Here is a 21227-nt window from a genome sequence, read left to right as displayed (position 1 = left end):
TTAATACTTAACTATATAAAGAACTTACCAAATTCAACAGCCAAAAAAAAAAAAAAAAAAAAAAAAATCCAGTTAAGAAATGGGCGGAAGAGATGAACAGACATTTCTCAAAAGAAAACATACAGATGGCCAATAGACACATGAAAAAATACTCTACATCAGTGAGCATCAGGAAAATACAAATCAAAACCACAATGAGATACAACCTCACCATGGCTAAAATTAACAACTCAGGGCAAAGGATATTGGTGAGGTTGCAGAGAAAGGGGAACCCTCTTACACTGTTGGTAGGAATGCAAGCTGGTGCAGCCACTCTGGAAAACAGTATGGAGGTTCCTCAAAAAGTTAAAAATAAACTAACCTCCTATCTAGCAATTGCACTACTAGGTATTTATCCAAAGAATATAAATATTGTGACCAGAAGGGGCACCTGCACCCCAACGCTTATAGCATCAATGTCCACAATAGCTAAATTATGGAAGGAGTCCAGATGTCCACTGACAGATGAGTGGAAAAGAAGATGTGGTATGTCCTGGGGATAAAAATATATTATATGTTTATAAAAAATAAAAAAAATTTAAAAATAAAATAAATGGTGCAGGGGAAAAAAAAGAAGATGTGGTATATATATACAATGGAATAGTACACAGCCATCAAAAAATGAAATCTTGGGACGCCTGGGTGGCTCAGTGGGTTAAAGCCTCTGTCTTCGGCTCAGGTCATGATCCCAGGGTCCTGGGATCGAGCCCCACATCGGACTCTCTGCTCAGCAGGGAGCCTGCTTCCTCCTCTCTCTCTGCCTGCCTCTCTGCCTCCTTGTGATTTCTGTCTGTCAAATAAATAAATAAATCTTTTAAAAAAATGAAATCTTGCCATTTGCAATGACGTGGATGGAACTAAAGGGTATTATGTCAAGTGAAATAGTCAATCAGAGAAAGACAATTATTATCTGATCTCACTGGTATGTGGAATTCAAGAAACAAAACAGAGGATCATAGGGGAAGAGAGGAAAAAAGAAAGCAATACTAAACCAGAGAAGGAGACAAACCATAAGAGACTCTTAATCATAGGATAAAAGCTGAGGGTTGCTGGAAGGGAGGGGATGTGGAGAGATGGGGTAACTGGGTGATGGACATTAAGGAGGGTATGTGATGTAATGAGCATTGGGTATTATATAAAACTGATGAAGCATAGGCCTGTACCTCTGAAACCAATAATACATTATATGTTAGTTAAATTAATTTAAAATTTTAAATGTTTAAAAAAATAAAAATAGGGGGAGCCCAATGTGGGAGTCAGTCCCAGTACTCTGAGATTATGACCTGAGCTAAAAGCAATTGCTTAACCAATGAGCCACCCAGGTGCTTTGGGCTCACTGTTTGTAATAGTTCACAACACTTAGGTGTTTTGATGTGATGGTTTTGTCATATGTTATATTATCAGGCTTACTACTACCAAACTGCAGGTCCTTGATGTCAGGGACTGTCTTACTCATCTATCTTTTTATCCCCCACAAGATCAAACACACTGGCCTCTATACAATAGCTGCCTAATAATGGTGTATTGATTTAAATTTCATTAAGCAAGTTTAGGAAAAGCTGCCTTGGAAAGAACCTCAAATACCTTAAAATAAGGTCCTGGGATTGACTAATTGGAGAGGGCTGGGTTTCTGTGTTTAGCAGTGATGTTGGTACAGCCATCCTGTTGTCTGTGGAGACATCACCTAGGATTATTACTGAGAGACATTCATGGTACAAAACTCCTCGAGGGGTGCCTAGGTGGCTCAGTGGGTTAAGCCTCTGCCTTCAGCCCAGGTCATGATCTCAGGGTCCTGGGATGGAGCCCCGCATCAGGCTCTCTGCTCAGCAGGGAACCTGCTTCCCCCTCTCTCTCTACCAGTCTCTCTGCCTATTTGTGATCTCTGTCTGTCAAATAAATTAATTAAATTAAAAAAAAAAAGAAAATAAAAACCTCCTCGAAAGTTTCTGGTCCTGTTGCCTCCAGAATGCTTTAACACTCGAGGATTTCCATTTTTATTGTATTTCTTCGTTCTTTGAATAGAGACAAAAGCCCCATTTGTAGACATAATCCTCCTCAGTGAGAAAGTATGAAGATCTAGTGAAGTCTTCACTAGCAGCCAGCATCCCAGGCTGATCCATATAGGATTATCCTTCTCATCATTTCTTTCCTCTTTTTCAGAACAAGTGAGATATCTACAAGCCAATAGCAGAGAACTCAACTCTACCTTTGGATATCCCGTGAGTATCAGGCCTCTAGTTACTTCAGGGGGTTAGTATTCTCCTCTAATATTCCCCTTTGTGAGTAGGGCAGGAATTCATTGCAGATGTAGATCCTACAGCATAGGTTCTACTTTCTTTCAAGCTCCTATACAATGAGGGCCGGTATAGTGAGGGCTCAGAAACCAAAATTAATTCTCCTGACCTAGGCTCAGGAGAGAATATATCTCAGATTTGGGGTTTCATATATAACTTCTAGAAAAGAAATACTGTAGTTTTTTCTTGCACAAATGAAGTCGTAGTTCAACAATCTTTTTTCCACTTGGAGATCTGTGATAATACACAGATCTAACAGTGGAATGGTTTTTCACTGTTTTAAATATACCTTAATTTATTTTACCAGTCTCCTATTGATGAACATTTAAAATGTGTCCATTCAGGGGTGCCTGGGTGGCTCAGTCAGTTAAGTGTCTGACTTTTGGTTTTGGTTCAGGTCATGATCTTGGGGTGGTGAGACTGATCTCCACATCAGGGCAGAGTCTTCTTGAGATTTTCTCTCTCCCTCTTTCTCTGCCCCACCCCTGGTTCATGTACACACACACATACTCTCTTTAAAATAAATAAATAAACCTTAAAGAAATAAAATGCCTCCATTCATATCCAGGTGTCCCCTCTAAAAAAATAGTCCCCAGTGTTTTGCTATGATAAAGGGTTCTGAATGAACACCATTAATCATAAATTTTGTCACATTTGTGTGAATATATCTTTTTTTAAAAGATATTTTTGTTTTAGAGAGAGAGAGAATGTGCAAGAGCAGGAGGAGGGGGCAGAAGCAGAGAGGAGGGGAAGCAGACTCCTTGCTGAGCTCCCCGCTCCTTGCTTGGTCTCCCCGACCAAGGCAGGGTTCTATCTCAGGACCCCGAGACCATGACCTGAGCATAGACCAAGAGTTGGACACTTAACCGACTGAGCTACCCAGGCACCCCTTGTGTGAATATATCTTATGAAAATTTCCTAGAAATGAAATTGGCTGGGTCAAAGGAAAAACACATTAAAAATTGTGATGCATATTGCCAGACTTCCCTCTAAAAAGATTATATCTACTTATATTTCTACTTATAGTAGAGACTGCTCATTTTTCCATATTGCTGCCAGACTAGATATTATCAATTTTTTTCATCTTTGTCGGGCTCTTGAATGAAAAATGATGTTTTGTTATCTATTCTTTCTTAATTTCAAGTGACTTCAGTAATCTTTTCATGCTAATTAACCTTTTGTATTTCTTTTTATGGAACTACCTCTTTGCCCATTTTCTATTAGGTTGTTTATTTTTCACTTACTTATTAATAACTCATAAAGAGATATATATTTCAAATTCATACTCCAGCACCTATCCTTGCCCACCGCTGCTCCCTGTAAAGAACTATTCATTTTACTTTCTTGTATATTCATCAGTGCTTCTTTGTGTAAATAAAGCAAAGCTACTTTCTTAAACTGTTGAGAAGCTTTACAGATATCCTGGAGATGTTTTCATAATAACTTTTTCCTTCTTTTCTTTTTTCACCTGCATAGTATTTCTTATGTAGATTTAGCATAATTTATGTAGCCAGTTTCTTAAAATTGGCATTTGGGTTGTTTCTAGCCATTTATAGTTACAAGGAACGTTTTTATACATGTTATTTTGTGCATATACAGCTATATCTATCTATCTCTCTATCTATCTATAGTGGTAGGTATATAAATACATATATAGCCATACCTATTTGTAGTCTCTGTAGGACATTAGTTTATGATTTCTGAGTTAGAGAGGTTCTGTATAATAACAATGTTCAGGGTATGGCCATGGGAGCAGATTTTCTTTCCCCCTTTCTATCTTTTAGACATATATGAGAGACATTATAATGCAATAAAACTAGATTTTGACATTAGACAGACCTGAGTTTGAGCACAGCTCTACTCCTTACTAACTTTGCATCTTTAGTCATGTTTTTTAACCTTTCTGTTCTTAATTTTCCTCATCTGTGAAAAGGGCCTAATTCGCCTTACATGGTGCTTGTGGGAGTTAGGCATAGTTGTGAATAATACTGTCTCTCTTTCTGCAAGACACTATTGCTTCTTGAGGAAAGAGTACAAGTTTCATTCATCTCTGTATCCACAGTTTGCCTCACAATATTTGGCACATAAAATGGCATTTGATAAATTTACTAAATAAATAACTTTTCTTATGTATTTAACAACCATTTCATATCCATGGCAAATTATTGATTTTTCTCCTGTTCTCTACTCTTTTCCAGTCATATTCCTTTTCTTCTTCTCAGCCTCTAACTTCTGATTCCCATTGTGGCCTTGGCCTTATGTTCTCCTCTATTCCCTCATTTAGCCAACAGTCAGGTTTTACTACCTAAGTAAACAGCCCAAACCAAAATCCACCACCTCTATCATGCTTAAATTTTGTCACCTCTGCCAAAAAAGAACTGAACACCGAAGAAATTCATAGTTATACAGATGTTCTACATTCTTTAGATATTCCTTCTGGTTTGACGTAGAACAGAACACTCTGGTTGCCAAGTTAGTAAGGAAATACTGATATTTCTGTCTTGATATAGAATCTGCAAGGCTTTTGTCTTTGTTTACTAAATAAATGCTACCAAGTGGGTAGAAACCTGAAATATGATAATTAGTTATAAAATCAAATGGACAATCAGTAGTGAAGGCTTGCTACTTCAGTAAGGCTGAAGATCAGAAAAGGTCTTTGGTTCCAAGTTTCAGAACTTTCTGTACTTAGACACTGAAAAATTTAGAGTATCTCATGATCAAAGAAATCTATTTCTATGTTAGAAGAACATTTTCTCAGGGTTAGAATGGCTAATAGAGATCATTTAGTTAGAACTTCATTCAAGACAGACCTATGAGCTTCTCTGGGATAGATATTTAATTTTTTTTAGCCTCTACTAGTATAGCCCAGAATAGGGCTATGAACAGAAGAAGCCTTGAGAAATCTATAGTGTTTGATTGATTACAAACTGGAAAATCATAGAGAAAAACACCAAGGAAATCTTAGTTGTAACTTGGATCTCTAAACTCCTAAGCTCTATTACTAGCTTCTCTTCCTTAGGAAAATAGAAAGACACATCTTGACCAAAGAGCCTATCTAGCCTTCCTGGGCAAGTTTTAGACTTAGGACTGAATGGTTTTTGTTTTCCAAGAGAAGGTTTCTGATGCTTTCCCAAGGCAGAGTCCAGCAAAATTCTTCATACTTGAGCAATATTTATACTACAGGACTGCATGTGGATTTTTCCTCTTGTTTTGGCCTTCTAGATGGGGGAGGTAGGGGAGAAGCTTATCTTTAGGAAATTGTTTGGTTAAAATTGTTATTCTTTTGCTTTTCTTGAGCTCTTATATTCAAGCTCTGACCTCTTAGGTCAAATGGTCAAAGACCCAAAGGTAGAAAGTAAGATGGTCCTGTCAACATCTTGAAATCAGAATTAAAGAGGTAGCAAGTTCCCATTTTCACTCAGCAAAATCCTAACTCACATGTAAACCAAAACTATTCAGGCTGTCAGGACAGTTAAAAGGCAAGTGACTTCCCAATGCTGACAGGGATCAGTATGGGAACACCTTCAGTGGGCTCAACTTGAAAGAGTAATTTGCTTTTGGCACCTTATATCCTTCAGCACTGAAAACAGTACATAAAGGTACATCAAACTGAATTTGCCAGGCTTAGAAAAACTTATTTGAGAGCTTTGGAGTAGAGCTAATACAAATGGCAGAGTTGCCTACTATTTAGGGCTGAGAAGGACTAGTGGGTGTGGTAAGATGACACTGAAGGATGTCTGAATCTATGAAAAGAAGGCATTTGGATAGTTATACAAGTGAACTGGGGCTCAGAGGACAGCACAGTCCCAACTCTGCAACTGATTTTGTGATCTTTGGCATATAACCTCAGTGCCTCAATTTCCTCATCCTCAAAAAGTGATCATACAGTCCTCTCCTCATAGGGTTATTGTGAGGAATAAATAAGCTGCTACATATAAAATGCTTAGAACAGTGCCTTGCATGTAGTAAGTATTCAATAAATGTAAGCTTTTATTGTTGATTTTATTATCATTTTTTTCTTTTTTTTTTTTTTTAAGATTTTATTTATTTATTTGATAGATCACAAGTAGGCAGAGAGGCAGGCAGAGGGGGAGGGGGAAGCAGGCTCCCTGCTGAGCAGAGAGCCTGACGTGGGGCTCCATCCCAGGGCCTGGGATCATGACCTGAGCCAAAGGCAGAGGCTTAACCCACTGAGCCACCCAGGCTCCCCATCATTATTATTAATAACATCAATAAACAAAGAATTCCATGCCTCAAAAAGTTCCCATATTGATCAGACTTGCCTTCTTTGCATTCTCTAGGTCTCCACGAAAAGTGGGAGACAAACACTTCTTCCCTCCCTCCCCCTCACCCCATGGTAGAAGAACAGAAGCTTTTTCTGTTTCAGGGAGTGGTCTTGGTGCTTTTTGTTAAAACTGGGAGGTGGGGTCTTTTGTTCCTCTAATTGTGCTTGTTTTCTTTTACTCACAGAACAATACCATCAAGACCTCAAGATACAGTGTCTTTAACTTCTTGCCCCTGAACCTGTTTGAACAATTCCAGAGACTTGCAAATGCATATTTCCTCATTTTGCTATTCCTACAGGTATTGACTTTTGGGATCTTTTCCACAGAGCATTTTATCACTGTCTCTGGGATCTGGTTACGTAATCAGTCCTTTTCCCTAAACTGAGAAACGTCTCTTTAAATAACAGGCAAAAGTCTGGGCAATCACAAAAAACCTGTGGTCAGGATTAGGTGGGATGAAATAAATCTCTACAAAAGGAAGGACACAAGGTCACTGAATCCCAAGGAAGGAGAGCTCCCTCACCATGCCTGCATGGCCACAATTCAGCTTGACCACAGGAGGTCACAGACTCTTCACCCCGACCACAACTACAACTCCATTTCTTATTCATTCCCAGCCTCCCTGACAGAAAGTTAACATGCAGGAATTCTGAGAAAGAGAATGGTTTAGAGCATACAAGTACCACCACAGGGCGAGGAAGTAGGGCAGTTCTGGACCAAATTGGGAGAGAGGAACAGATTGTCTCTTTTCCACTTATGTTGAGGGATAAAGGAGGGGATGTGGTTTTCCAGTGTCCACTCTTCTCTCCCAGTTCCCCTTACCTCTCACCGGAACCTTCATCATCAGAGGAGAAATAGCCCATCAAGACTATTGTAGTGGGGGAAATAAATAAATAAATAAATAAATAAAAAGACTATTGGAGTGGATTTGGGGACAGATAGCTGGCAACTTACTATCTCCTATTGTCCTTTCTTGGTGATTTTTTTCCCTCTTTTTTTTTTTTCTTGGTGATGTTTACAAAATATTTATATCTATATTATATATTTACTTATAATACTTATATTTCCAAAACAGTGGAAAGCAGCTAGGATCACTGAATCTATTATGAACCTGTGGAAGTAAAAGAGTTTGGGGGTGGCTGGTGCTGGTAAGAAATATATTGTCCTTTAAGCTTTCTGAACCAAGTTTCTTCCTTTTCCCTCTCACAGTTGATTCCCCAGATCTCCCCCTTGGTGTGGTACACGACTGTGATACCCCTGATGGTGGTGCTATCCATAACAGCAGTGAAGGATGCCATCGATGATGTGGTGAAGTGGCTTTTTGGGCTCCTAGTCCTTCACTGTACCTAGTTGGGTTGGGGGTCAAAAAAGGCTTCCCAGAATTACCTAGTGCAAGGAAGAAGCACTGTATGGAAAGAGATGTTTCCTTTCCTTGCTTTCTTATTCATCCCAGAAGAAAATGTAATTCCCTTAGCCTCAAGATTGGTGGTCTATGCATGGCCAGAAAATGGCAGTGCAAGACCTTTGTCTTCCTCTGCCACCATTTAGCATGCTTTCAGGCTTTCTTCCAGCTCCTTTCTAATAACCCACCTCTTCCCTCACTTGGCTTTCTTCAAGTTTGTGCTCATCTTCCTCCTTCTCTCTTTTTTTTATTCCTGTTCCCTTCCTCCCTCTGTCCCCTCCTCCCTCTTTGTTCTGTTCTTAGTTTTCTCCCCCCATTTCCACATTCCCCTTCTCTTCTCTAGCTCTCCCTCCTTCCCATTCCAACTTTCACTTCTGTACGGTATATACAGCTAGGAACCCTTTGGGTTTAGAACGCCTTAGGACATAAACAGAGGCCAGTTCCTTTCCTGGTCTTGGAGGGAGAAACTGGCTCACAGTGAGCTGCTTGGCATCGTTTTTGCGTCTTACAGCAGGCCTGGCATAGAACGGTGAGAGTGAAGCCCCAGTACCAAGCCTGCTAGTGGGATTTGGGAAGTCAGACCTCTTGACCTAACTCCAGCTCCCCTAAGAGAGTCCTTCTGATTTTGCCAGGATAGATTTTTAGACCAAAGTTTGTGAGCTTGATGTTACTCTAGCTTTTTAACTCTGCAACTCATTTAAATCCATAATTAGCCATATAGTAGTTGAAATTTTAGTCAAAACTCAGATGTACAAAATGTGACTTTATTTCTCTACAGCTAAACTCAGTATATCTCACAACTACCACCCCACCATTCCAAACCTTTTTAATGAGAGCTGAACACTAAATTTGCCAATTCAAGGTAACCCAGTTACTTCTGGGTTAGAATTTACTTTTTTTAGCATAAGCATGCTGACAAATTCAAGATTCTCCCTCTCCTCTTCATAATCCTGCCTTTTTCCCAGGGAGTGATCTCACCTGGAAGTAGAAGATTCATGTGAGCATCAGGACATACACTTCTATTTGGTTTTTGAATAGAAGACCTCTGTTGCTCTTTCCTTAGTGCATCTCCTGTAGAAGCTTCTGTGTGTTGACTGTAGTGGAGGTATGCTTGAGAATTCTTAACTTTTCCCTGCTCCTACCAAGGTGTTCACAGGGACTCTGGTCCTGTCCCTCATTTTTCATTCTCTCCTCTGTGGCTTTAACTAAGATGCTTGTTCTCATTCCCCCAATTTGGCTTTTGATATTTAAAGCCAAGATTTTGTCTCTTGTCTTTTCTCTTCTTTTTCTGACCTTCTTTCCCAGCTTCTCTGAGACAATCAACCTCTTACCCTGGTTTTAATGATAGAAAGGCTTGGGAGTTAAAGGAAAATTATAAATAAGGAGTATTACCTTGGGTAGTATTTCAGAATACTAACCTTCTACATGCAGTTTGCTCTATGCCTATTTCCTGAACATTTTCTTGTGTAATTTTAGAAAAGGCACCAAAATGACAATCACGTCAACAACCGTTCTGTTCTGGTGGTGATGAATGGCAGGTAAGTCATAGGGAAACCAGTTTAGGTAGCTCAGTTCTGGGAAAGGGTTGTCTTTGCTAAAGCTTGATGGTGTTGGGTACTTTGGAAAGGTAATTCAGAACAGTGAAAAGAACCTAAGGTTGAACATAAGAATTTGTTTCCAGATCTAGCATACACTGAATTTGCTGTGTGACCTCAGATCTCTCTGAGCCTCATATTTCTTATCTATAAAGGAAAATAAAATTCTGTACTTTGGAGGATGTTGCAAAAATGAAAATGAAATAATATATATTAAGGTAATTAACAATTTATGACATACAAGTGATTATTATTAATGTAGTTGTCAGCATGGAGATATGTATCTTTAGAACATCATTAGATTCTGGCATGGCTTATTGGCCATTATACTATATAACGTTTGATCAGGTCATATCTTCATTAACAATCTAAAGAAAGTATTGGCTAAAAAAAAAAATAATAAAAATAAAGAAAGTATTGGTGTTGACCCTATTGCTGTGGTGTTTGGTGGTAACCGTCTAAAGTGTTGTCAATGAGTCTGTGTTTATATTTGATGATGTCCTACAAAATTTAAGCAATTTACTTTGTCAGGAATATACAAAGGCAGACTTAATTCCTACATAAAACAAAATATGGAGACTATCATAAAAGATACAAAAAATATAAGAATTAATAAAAATGAGGAATCATACCTGGTTAAAAGAATCAAGGAAGACTTTCTAGAAGAGCTAATGTCTGTGCTAGGCCTTAAGGAATGGGAAGAATTCAACAAATAGAGATTGTAAAACAGGAAAAAATGACGAGTATGTGCAGTAACATGATTGTATTATGAAGAATATCAAAATTGCAGTCCAGTCTTTGTTCACAGTGGCCCTATAGAACCCCCAGGAACTGTAGTTTTAATCACATAATTCTTCTACATGAAGTTCTTGGGTATCTAATCCTGTTATTTATTGTTACAGCTCATTCTTATTCCTGGTGGATTATTTCCTCAAGTGTTTTGGTCTGTTGAAGCCTCTCATAAGACACCACCAGAAAAGTCAGTTGTGATTAAAAAGAAAATTTGAAAGAAAGAAAGAAAGAAAGAAAGGAAATAAAAAGAAAAAAAAAGAAAAGACAAAAACTCAGTGTCTTAGAAATTTTCAGGGCTAGGGAATTACCGACCAAATGGATTTAGTCAAATGAACTCCTCAAGTAGTTTGAGCACTTGGGTTTTGAAAGACTGTTGGAGGGACACCTGGGTGCTCAGTCATTAAGTGTATGCCTTCCACTCAGGTCGTGATCCCCCAGGTCCTGGGATCCAACCCTGCATTGGGCTCCCTGCTCAGCAGGAAGCCTGCTTCTCCCTCTCCCACTTCCCCTGCTTGTGTTCCCTCTCTTCCTGTCTCTCTCTGTGTCGAATAAATAAATAAAATCTTAAAAAAAAAAAAAAAAAGAAGACTAAAAGAAAGACTAAAAAGAATCTGTCATAGAGTGGTTTTAGGGTGGGAGGCCACCAGTCTGGCCTTGGTTAGACTTTACAAGCCAGTGTTTAATTGAACACTCAGTGAAGCTGGTTGTTCAAACAGTCTGTATGCCAGAAAGTGGCTTTCTTTTTCTAGAATACATAGTTTTGAATAGAACTGCTATTTAAAAATTTGTCTGTTTTGCAAGTTGTGATTTCTGCCATTTTCATTTCTCAATAATTTTGGTTACAAGCACATTATTAGTAGAATTTTCTTTATAAGAATTCTAAATCTTCTGAGTTGAGGTTGTATCCCTTTTGAGGGTTATGTGTTTGCTTCTGCCACATAACTCAAGGATATCACCTACTGAGACCAATTTGAGGAGTTATAAATTTGAATCCCATACCTCATTAGGCTATACATTCTTAAGGGGGGAGTTCTCTACTGTCTGACGCTCAACCCTCCAGAGTAAGATAGACAAACTTTCTTGCCAGTGGTTTGATTTTTTTTTTTAGACTACCCTTTCTCTAGAGGTGTTGCCCTTTCAGAGTCCTGGCTTTATGAGGGGTTCTTAGTTCCAACTCATTGCCTCTCAAGATCCTAAGGCTTCATGGCCTGTCCCTCAGTGGGCTAAATTAAAATTCAAGTCACTAATTATTAAGATTGGCGATTCCTTCCTTTACTCAGAGCAAGAACAGCTTTAGAACATGCTGACTTTTGGATTTGAGATCCTTGTTTTGTAACGTTTTGTTTCTCCTAGTTCCTTACTTTGTGGTAAGCGTAGCCTTACTTTTGAAAGAATGTTTGCCTTAGCATATCTAGCATTTCTAAATGCTGATAGTAGAAAAGGTACCATTATGTCACAGAACTTCAGGAGGTACCATTCACCAAAAAAAGAGACTGTAATGTGAATGGTCTCTTCTGGAGTCAAACCCCTGCCTTCTCTAGCTCTCGGGTTGTGTTTTCTAAACCAAAAGTTAGAATGCAATGCCCGGAAAGTATTCTTATGGCATAACAGGATTTAATATTTTAAACCAGAAGGCAGTATCTTTCCTTCTCCTAAATTTGGGACACATGATTGTTATAATGTCCAGGGGAAAAAATGGTAATAGTTTGAAGCTCCTATGTAATAAAATATAAGCTGTTAAATCTTTTGGAGAAGCCCAAATGGTGTACCTCTTCTTGCCACATTTTACTGGTGAAAATCATGGCAGATAGAATGCCAGAGAACTAGCAAAAGTGAATGTGGCATCAAAACAAAGCAAAACAGTTATTCAGATGTTTTTCTGCAAGTCTTGTAGCTACTCCCTTACAAAACTATAAAGCAGATTCGAAAATTAGTAACAAAAATAAGTAAAGGTATAGGATTTTATCTGCGTAAAGATGACACTTGAAACCAAGGGAAGGAGGATGTATAAATAGTGGTTTTACAACAAAGTCTTACATTTGTATTGTATCATGCAGGGAGGGGTGGCAAAGTTGGTTGGGCCTCCAGCTCTTGGTTTTGGCTCTGTTCACGGTCTCAGGGTTGTGAGAGTGCATAAAACTTTCTCTCCCTCTCCCTCTGCCCTTCCCCCACAAAAATAAATAAATAATCTTATTAAAAATAATAACAGGCAGAGAAAATTGAATTTGTAAAAAGATTTAAAGAAATGTAACCCAGGAACTGGAAGAAAATTGTCTAAAAGAAAGAGTGAATTTATATAAAAGATTTTTTTTTTTTTTTTTTTGGATAAAAGAAGTTTGGCCCTTCTTAAAGAAGCTATCTTCCCAGAAAAGGCATTCTGAGAAAACCCATGCCTTTGTGTGTCTGGCAAAGTTGTGATGTATGTCATGCCTACAGATAACAAGGCTTCATTTGAAGGTGAAACAAGCAATGGCATCCAGGTATGCCTTCTCTTTGCCACATCTTTGAGTGCTTAGCATAACAAAATTGTTGCAAAGAGATAGCTCATATTTCCAAAATGTTCATGGCACTATGTCTATCTTGCTTAGTTCTTTCTCAGAAAGATTTAGGGCCTCTATGCATTTAGGGAAATTGAGATACAAAAAAGGGAAGGGGAGAGAGCCAGTTACTACCGTAGAATCTGCTCCTACTGCCATCTGCCTTTTGTAGGAAGTGAGGATTTGAGGGGTCAAGAATAATCCAATTTTAAGGAAACTTGATATAATGAGCTCTGAGCATTATATGCAACTGATGAATCACTAAACTCTACCCTGAAATGAATAATACACTATTTGTTAACTAACTTGAATTTTTTTTTTTAAAAGTAATCCAGGGGCGTCTGGGTGGGTCAGTTGTTAAGCAGCTGCCTTCAGCTCAGGTCATGATCCCAGGGTCCACATCAGGCTCCCTGCTCAGTGGGAGGCCTACTTCTCCCTCTCCCACTCCCCCTGCTTGTGTTCCCTCTCCTGATCTCTCTCTCTGTCAAATAAATAAATAAAATCTTTAAAAATTTTTTTTAAAAAATAGGGCTCCTGGGTGGCTCAGTGGGTTAAGCCTCTGCCTTCGGCTCAGGTCATGATCTCAGCGTCCTGGGATGGAGTTCTGCATCGGGCTCTGCTCAGCAGAGAGCCTGCTTCCCCCTCTCTCTTTGCCTGCCTCTCTGCCTACTTGTGATTCCTCTCTCTGTATGTCAAATAAATAAATAAAATCTTTAAAAAATAATAAAAAATAAAACAATCCAATTTTTAACATAAGTAAATAAAATTGGTACAGCTGTATGATAGAATACATTTTTATCAAAAATAGTGAGCCAAAAAAAATAGTGAGGCACATCTTCTATAAGTGCTCTGCAAGACATAAAAAATGCAAAGTGTAGCAAATTATGTATCTAGTGTGTAACTTTTAAATGTATATGTTGTATTACTGGATTGATATTTTCTAGAAAGGAAAACAAAAAATTGCAGTTGCGGGTGCCTGGGTGGCTCAGTGGGTTAAGCCGCTGCTTTCGGCTCGGGTCATGATCTCAGGGTCCTGGGATCGAGTCCCGCATTGGGCTCTCTGCTCAGCAGGGAGCCTGTTTCCCTCTCTCTCTCTGCCTGCCTCTCTGTCTACTTGTGATTTCTCTCTGTCAAATAAATAAATAAAATCTTTAAAAAAAAAAAATTGCAGTTGCTACCTTGAAAAGCAGAACGAAAATCAGGGGAGAGAGGAGACTTTTTCCTTTTATATACTTCTGTATTAGTTGAACTATTTTTTACCATATGCATATATACATATTTACAATATGCACATTCCTTTTAGTGAAAGAATAATTATGTGTGCATATGACTACAAGTGCCATAGAGTTTTAGAAAATCATTATAACCTGAAGTCAAGAGAAATGGGTCCCATTCTTGATTATAGCAAGGATTCATCACAAACCAGTTTGGTTCTCCTATAAGTCTTGACTTCATCTCAGCTTTTTTCTTTCTCTTTTTTATTTCTTTTCTTGATTGTCAAAGCAGAACTGTGGAGAAATTCTCAGAGCAGGCATTCAGGGCCCATTTTCTTACAGGATAAAGGAAGACAAATGGATGAATATTCAAGTGGGAGATATAATAAAACTAAAAAATAATCAGCCTGTCACGGTGAGTACCTCTTTGGGCTGTGGCTTTTTCTTTTTTGACTTGAGTGAGTACAAAGGAACCCTTTTAGCACTGCTGTGGCCCCTGCTTTTGGTGACCTCTGTCTGCCTCACTTTGCATCCAGAGATTAACAGTTCCTGTGGTAAGAAGCCCGTTTCTGTCTGTCTCTCACCATAGCTACAGATAAAGAATGACTTGTTTCAGGAGGGGCTGTGTGTGGTAGCAGCAGTGGGTCCTAGACAAAGAGAACAAACCAAGTATCTATAAAATTTTTAGGATGAATATCTGTTCATGAGGTAATTGCTTTTTGTCACACTGTAATATTAAAAGTCTGCCTTCCTGCTTTCCTTACCTTCTCTGACTTTTCTGACCACAGGCTGATGTGCTATTACTCTCTAGCAGTGAGCCCTATGGTCTGACATATATAGAAACAGCAGAACTGGATGGGTAAGTGTTCCTTCCTGATAGTCATTTAAGACAACTGAGCCACCTTAATATCTCACTGAGGGAGAGCATGATACAGAGAATGAATTTTATTCTCAGATGGAAGTGCAAAAGATGCTAGAAATATCCAGATAAGCAAAAAGAGGAGGCCAGGCCCTTGGGACCTCAAGTCTAAGACTGAGCTCTTAACAGCAATAATCAAGCATCCACTGGATGCAGAATCTGAACAAATAAACTCTATATTCTCAATCTCTAAACTGGAGACACTCTGGCTATATTCAGTAAAGCTGAGTGATAAGAAAGAGGTGAATAGAACTGTAAAATTTCAGAATTTTTTTTTTAAGAGTTCCGAAGTTTCCAGTGGGAGTTAAGGGGGTGGGGAGGATGAGCATGGGGGCAATTATTTACTGATAAAATACCGTGTTCTATAAAGGATTTAAGGTAGAGATTAATTAATATGCAAAAGCTAAGGTCTTAGGAAGATAGAGGCCATCTTCAGAGAGCTTGTCCTATAGGGTTTTCTATCGATTGCATTCTTACAACTATTCCTCTTGGTGCTCACAAGGTTTTTGAAATGTGGCTTCCATTTTTGTTTCTATCTCTATGCAATTCCTGTATCAACAAATGGTTAACTGGGATTCCTTCATGTGTCCTATAACTATTTATGAAGTGAGGAGTATGTTTACTTGGAAATGTGTGCAGCAGTCTTACCAAGACCTGCTCCTTATTCTTGAAGGAAGCAGGTGCCACCTTCACGTTGTTTTGTGATGTCCCTTCAGCTTGATCAAGAGCACCTGACCGGGAAGATTTCATGGATTGGTTGAAGTAGAGGTGGTGTGTTGCAGGGAATGAGAGCAGGGAGAGGGGACTGAGTGGGCTAACACTTGGCTACCTTGTGGAGCCATCTACCTCAATACTGACCTTGAGAGAGAACAGTAGATGTGATCTTACAGCTCAAACCTGTAATCCAAGCTTTACTGGCATTTATATTCTAAAATCCCATGACGAAGTAGGAGAAACTGGACCCCTGCTGCTGTTGTGCATGTGTCCTGTGCTCTGGTGACTCTGTGCCATTTGCTTTAGTGAAACCAACCTGAAAGTGAAGCAGTCCATCTCAGTTACCAGTAACTTGGAAGATAACCTGGGGCTGCTGTCTTCTTTTGATGGTGAGTTAGGAAGTAGGTTTGCCCCCCCCCAACATGTTTATCAGTAGAGGACTAGTTAAATAAAGTACAGTAACTTAACTAACTTCATAACTTACTAAGAACAATATGCAAGTTGATTTTTTTTCATTTATTTATTTTAAGCATAACAGTATCATTATTTTTTCACCACACCCAGTGCTCCATGCAATCCGTGCCCTCTATAATACCCACCACCTGGTACCCCGACCTCCCACACCCCCGCCACTTCAAACCCCTCAGATTGTTTTTCAGAGTCCATAGTCTCTCATGATTCACCTCACCTTCCAATTTACCCCAACCCCCTTCTCTCTAACTCCCCATGTCTTCCATGCTTTTTGTTATGCTCCACAAATAAGTGAAACCATATGATAATTGACTCTCTCTGCTTGACTTATTTCACTCAGCATAATCTCTTCCAGTCCCGTCCATGTTGCTACAAAAGTTGGGTATTCGTCCTTTCTGATGGAGGCACAATACTTCATAGTGTATATGGACCACATCTTCCTTATCCATTCATCTGTTGAAGGGCATCTTGGTTCTTTCCACAGTTTGGCAACCATGGCCATTGCTGCTATAAACATTGGGATACAGATGGCCCTTCTTTTCACTACATCTGTATCTTTGGGGTAAATACCCAAGAGTGCAATGGCAGGGTCATAGGGAAGTTCTATTTTTAATAAAAATAAGAATCTCCACACTGTTCTCCAAAGAGGCTGCACCAACTTACATTCCCACCAACAGTGTAAGAGGGTTCCCCTTTCTCCACAACCTCTCCAACACATGTTGTTTTCCTGGGCAAGTTGATATTTTTTACATGGAAAAAATATTCAGAACATATCATTAAGTGAAAAAAAAACTATTTAAGTCAACTCTGCATAGTGTATATAACGTAAGCTTATTGGGGCGCCTGGGTGGCTCAGTGGGTTAAAGCCTCTGCCTTCAGCCCAGGTCATGATTTCAGGGTCCTGGGATTGAGTGGGTTAAAGCCTCTGCCTTCAGCCCAGGTCAAGATCTTAGGTTCCTGGGATTGAGCCCCACATCAGGCTCTCTGTTCAGCAGGGAGCCTGCTTCCTCCTCTGTCTCTCTCTCTCTGCCTACTTGTGATCTCTGTCTGTCAAGTAAAAAAATAAAATCTTAAATAAATAAATAAATAAATAAATAACATAAGCTTGTTTTTGGAAGCATATATGTTTACAAGTACATCTATAGAAAACTTGGAAGGATGTACTTCAAAAGATTAATAGCACTTATCTCCAGGCAATTTTACTTTCTCCTTTCTCCTCCTTAGTATTGTATATGTATTTACAAAAGACATATATTACTTTAGTAATCAGGAAAAAAAATTATTTCCACTTTGATAAAAATACTACATTTGCTTTAAGTAGTTTTTAATTTCTTCAGATTCAGAGATCATATGATCTGTCAGTACTGATGGTGATAAGGTATCATGTGGGGTTTTCTTTCTTTGGATGACCCATGTCCCATACAGAATTACTCTTCTTTGGTGCCCAGAAATCTTTGTCTGCCTTTCTAAAGGAAGCTGGTGAGAAGTGGGCAGCAGCAGAGAGAGGATAGGAAAAGATGTGTATGTATTTTGAAAGAGAGGTATTCTTTCCTCTTTTCTGTTAAGCCTACTGTTAGGAAAGGCCTAAGATTACAGAGCCTGGACTCTTACTCCTTCATTTTTCTTCAGGAAAAGTAAGGTGTGAGTCTCCCAATAACAAGTTGGACAAATTCACAGGAATATTGACTTTTAAGGGAAAAAACTACACCCTGGACCATGACAAGCTGCTACTCCGAGGCTGCATCATCAGGAATACAGATTGGTGCTATGGCTTGGTGATTTACACTGGTACGTCTCCTGAGAGTCATAGTCAGACCCCCAACCTGCTATACTCCATTCATGACCAATTTATGAGCACTCAGTTTCCAGGATGTAAATATGGGACTCAGATGTACATACACCATGGCTTTGAGACAAACAGAAAGGGAGGTAGATAAATGGGTAGACTAGAGGATGGAATATTTAAGAAAAACCTTTCTTCTTAGAAAAAGAAAAAAAAAAGACATCCCCCCGCCAAGAAATGAGCTGCCAACATTATCAGCTCTGCCTTTTTAAAGGAAGTCTTTGTGTTCTAATACCATAAGGTACTTATGAGTCTTTCTAATCATATCTGGACACAGGAGAAGGTTAACATATAGAAAGAGTACACATGGAATTACCATGTGAGAGGGGAACATATGAAAGAAGAGTGTATATATGTGGATTACTCCCGGGAGAGAATACACATGGTGCTCACTATGGAGAAGAATACAAAATGTGAGGATTCAAGCCACAGAAAAGGCACATGTGAATCATTAGCAGTGGCCCCTCCTCAGATGTCATTTAGAACCATAATCCCTTATACCTGGTGAAGGGTTTTTGGTGGATTTTAATGTGTTTGGAAAGATGGAGGAAGTTTCTGCGCCACACTGTGCCCTTAGGGATGATGGGCATTGGTGACAATGGGCATTGATGACGACAACCATAGTTAAAGGATGGGGAACACTGAAGAAAGCATCAAGGAAGATTTACCATGGTGAATATTCAACTCATAGCTCCCCTTCTAAAGAATTCACCCTTAGACAGGGGGATCTTAGATGTCTCACTTTTACAGAAAATAATGAGATCCAAACCCTAGAGAGAAGCTTGAGATTCTAGGGAGGCCTTGGTGGAACTTTTTTCATTAGTTCTTGAGTTATAGTGACAGCTTCTAGGGTGACTAACTCCAAACTCAAAAGATTTGACGTACACTTATTTTCTTCACTGTACTTCAGCAGCTACTCCTACACATCGCCATTCAGAAACAGCTCATTTTTTCAGCAAAGGGTTTCTCTCTAAAGCAATGGCAGTGAGGCTGCCAACCAGCACAAATTTAGCGCAAACCAGAAATTAACTCTTCGTTTAAATGTTAGTGAAAAGTCTCTTGGAGCTTTGGGAAACTGAGAGCAAAGGAGAACTGATACCACTTAAGAACATCTTGAAGGGGTGCCTGGGTGGCTCAGTGGGTTGGGCCTCTGCCTTTGGCTCAGGTCATGATCTTGGGGTCCTGGGATCAAGCCCCGCATCAGGCTCTCTGTTCAGCAGGGGGCCTGCTTCTCCCTCCCCTTCTGCCTGCTTCTCTGCCTACTTGTGATTTCTCTCTCTCTGTCTCTGTCAAATAAATAAAGAAAATCTTTTTTAAAAAAAAGAAAAAAAAAAAAGAAGAACATCTTGAAGTTCAGAATTTAGTTGCTGTTCCTACTACATGATTCCCAGGTTCTACCGTGATCTCCACATCCTTCTTGAAACATGAGGTAGGGTCATTCTTTCTAAGGACCCTTGGAAGATCCTGTCCCTTGTAGCTTCCAGCCTCTGAGACAAACTCCTCATGACTTCAGGCCCTTCATGAAATGCCTTAGCTTATGCCCTGTATTCTCAGTGTCTGCCCACATTATTAGGGAAGTTCAAGCTCCCTCATCTATAAACATTAATGAAATTCCTTCATTAGAGTACATGTAAAAATAACAATCAGGTGGTAAAAACCAGAGAAATTGCTGCTTATACTTTCTTCCAAACCTCTTACATTTTATGTACAGCCATATTTCTGGTCAGTAATACCCAACTGTAGTCCCACTGGCCACTAAAACTCTTTACTTCTACTTACCATCTGCCTGTTGTGAAGAAATACAGTCTTTCTCAGCCCCAGAAAAGCTTCCACCTCAGAAGAAATCACTGCCATTGCCTTTTCTGTTCTTCCTTTCCCAATTAGAAACTTGAAATAGAGCCTGGCCCAGTAGAGGGTTTCGTCAAAAGAAGGTGGAAAGCTCCTTATCAAAAAATCTCTTTTCTAAGCTAAATAAACCAGACGACGATGATGATACGTTTGTGGCTTCTGGTGTTGAATTACTGTATTGTACACCTGAAATTAATATAACACTGCTTGTTAAGTTATTGGAATTGAAATTAAAACTTAAAAAACAAAACAAAACAAAAAACCCTGGGGCTCCTATTCTGACTTAACCCATCTATGGAAGATTAGACTAAGGTGCTGCAAAAAAAAAGGGGTCAACATTGATGTACTTGCAGAAATAGTTGGGATAATCCTTAGAAACAAAATGTGCATTTTTTTAGTTATTGGCACCAACTGCAAGCCTTTCTCCAGACCTATATTACCCCCTGCCATTGGTGAGAGGTTTGATTAGGTGATCATAAGTGTATATTTCAATCCATTTTCAATCCTCTGAGATATTCAATGATTCTAAGAGCTGGTCTCCCTGTTTCACTTAGGACCAGACACCAAATTAATGCAGAACTGTGGAAAGTCTACCTTTAAGCGGACACACATGGACCATCTCTTAAATGTCCTCGTGCTCTGGGTAAGTTAAAGACATTTTTTTTTTTTTTTTTGCTTCTTTACAAATAGACATGCTTTCCTTCCTTCCATGGCAGTAGCTGGCATTTCCCACTAACTTTAGTTGTTTGAAAAACTCAAGCAGTTTTGGGTATGCTATTTCCTAATGCCAGAAGCAGGAAAGAACAGAGCTGGTTGACAAGGGAGTCTCTCTCTAGTTTACACCTCTGTTGTAGATGACAGTCACAATTTGTTTAAGATTTCATGCTCTGATTAGTGATTCTGGAATGGATCAAGGACCCTGCTTTAGACACTGACACATTTTTATCTCCTCATAGCCTGTATTACTCATGAGCACTTTAAGAAAACTTTACTTAGACTAATAGAACACCTTACTTAACACAAGATGATTTTCAAACTGTTTCCTTAGAGGAGTGTAAGGTCTGTCCTAGGGAGGATTGAAAAGATCAAGTGAGTTTTGTTCTGGCCCCCTCATCCTGATATTGTACTTCAAGAAAAGCAGCTTGATATTTATCTGCTCTGTAAAATTTCAGTTGGAAAATAGATTCTGCTGCTAAGAAATGAAATTTGAAAAACACTCAACAGACAATAATAGCTTTGGTAACAGAAACTTAAATTAAAGATTTATTTCTGT

General features: G+C 39.1%; 1 protein-coding gene across 1 annotated transcript in view; it reads left to right on the top strand.

Annotated features, from left to right (window-relative positions):
- The window catches only part of LOC131812640 (phospholipid-transporting ATPase FetA-like), a 115570-nt gene that overhangs the window by 52874 nt on the left and 41469 nt on the right, over positions 1-21227 (top strand). The window contains exons 4-12 of the mRNA XM_059142437.1: positions 2200-2258; positions 6804-6917; positions 7829-7927; positions 9498-9559; positions 14502-14574; positions 14948-15018; positions 16099-16181; positions 17893-18051; positions 20509-20597. Coding sequence (XP_058998420.1) covers positions 2200-2258; positions 6804-6917; positions 7829-7927; positions 9498-9559; positions 14502-14574; positions 14948-15018; positions 16099-16181; positions 17893-18051; positions 20509-20597 — 809 coding nt within the window. The remainder of the gene's footprint in view (positions 1-2199; positions 2259-6803; positions 6918-7828; positions 7928-9497; positions 9560-14501; positions 14575-14947; positions 15019-16098; positions 16182-17892; positions 18052-20508; positions 20598-21227) is intronic.

This window comes from Mustela lutreola, chromosome 12 (assembly GCF_030435805.1).
Source record: "Mustela lutreola isolate mMusLut2 chromosome 12, mMusLut2.pri, whole genome shotgun sequence".
NCBI lineage: Eukaryota > Metazoa > Chordata > Mammalia > Carnivora > Mustelidae > Mustela > Mustela lutreola.
The sequence above is the reverse complement of the archived record's forward strand: the minus strand, read 5'-3'. Positions and strand labels throughout refer to the sequence as shown.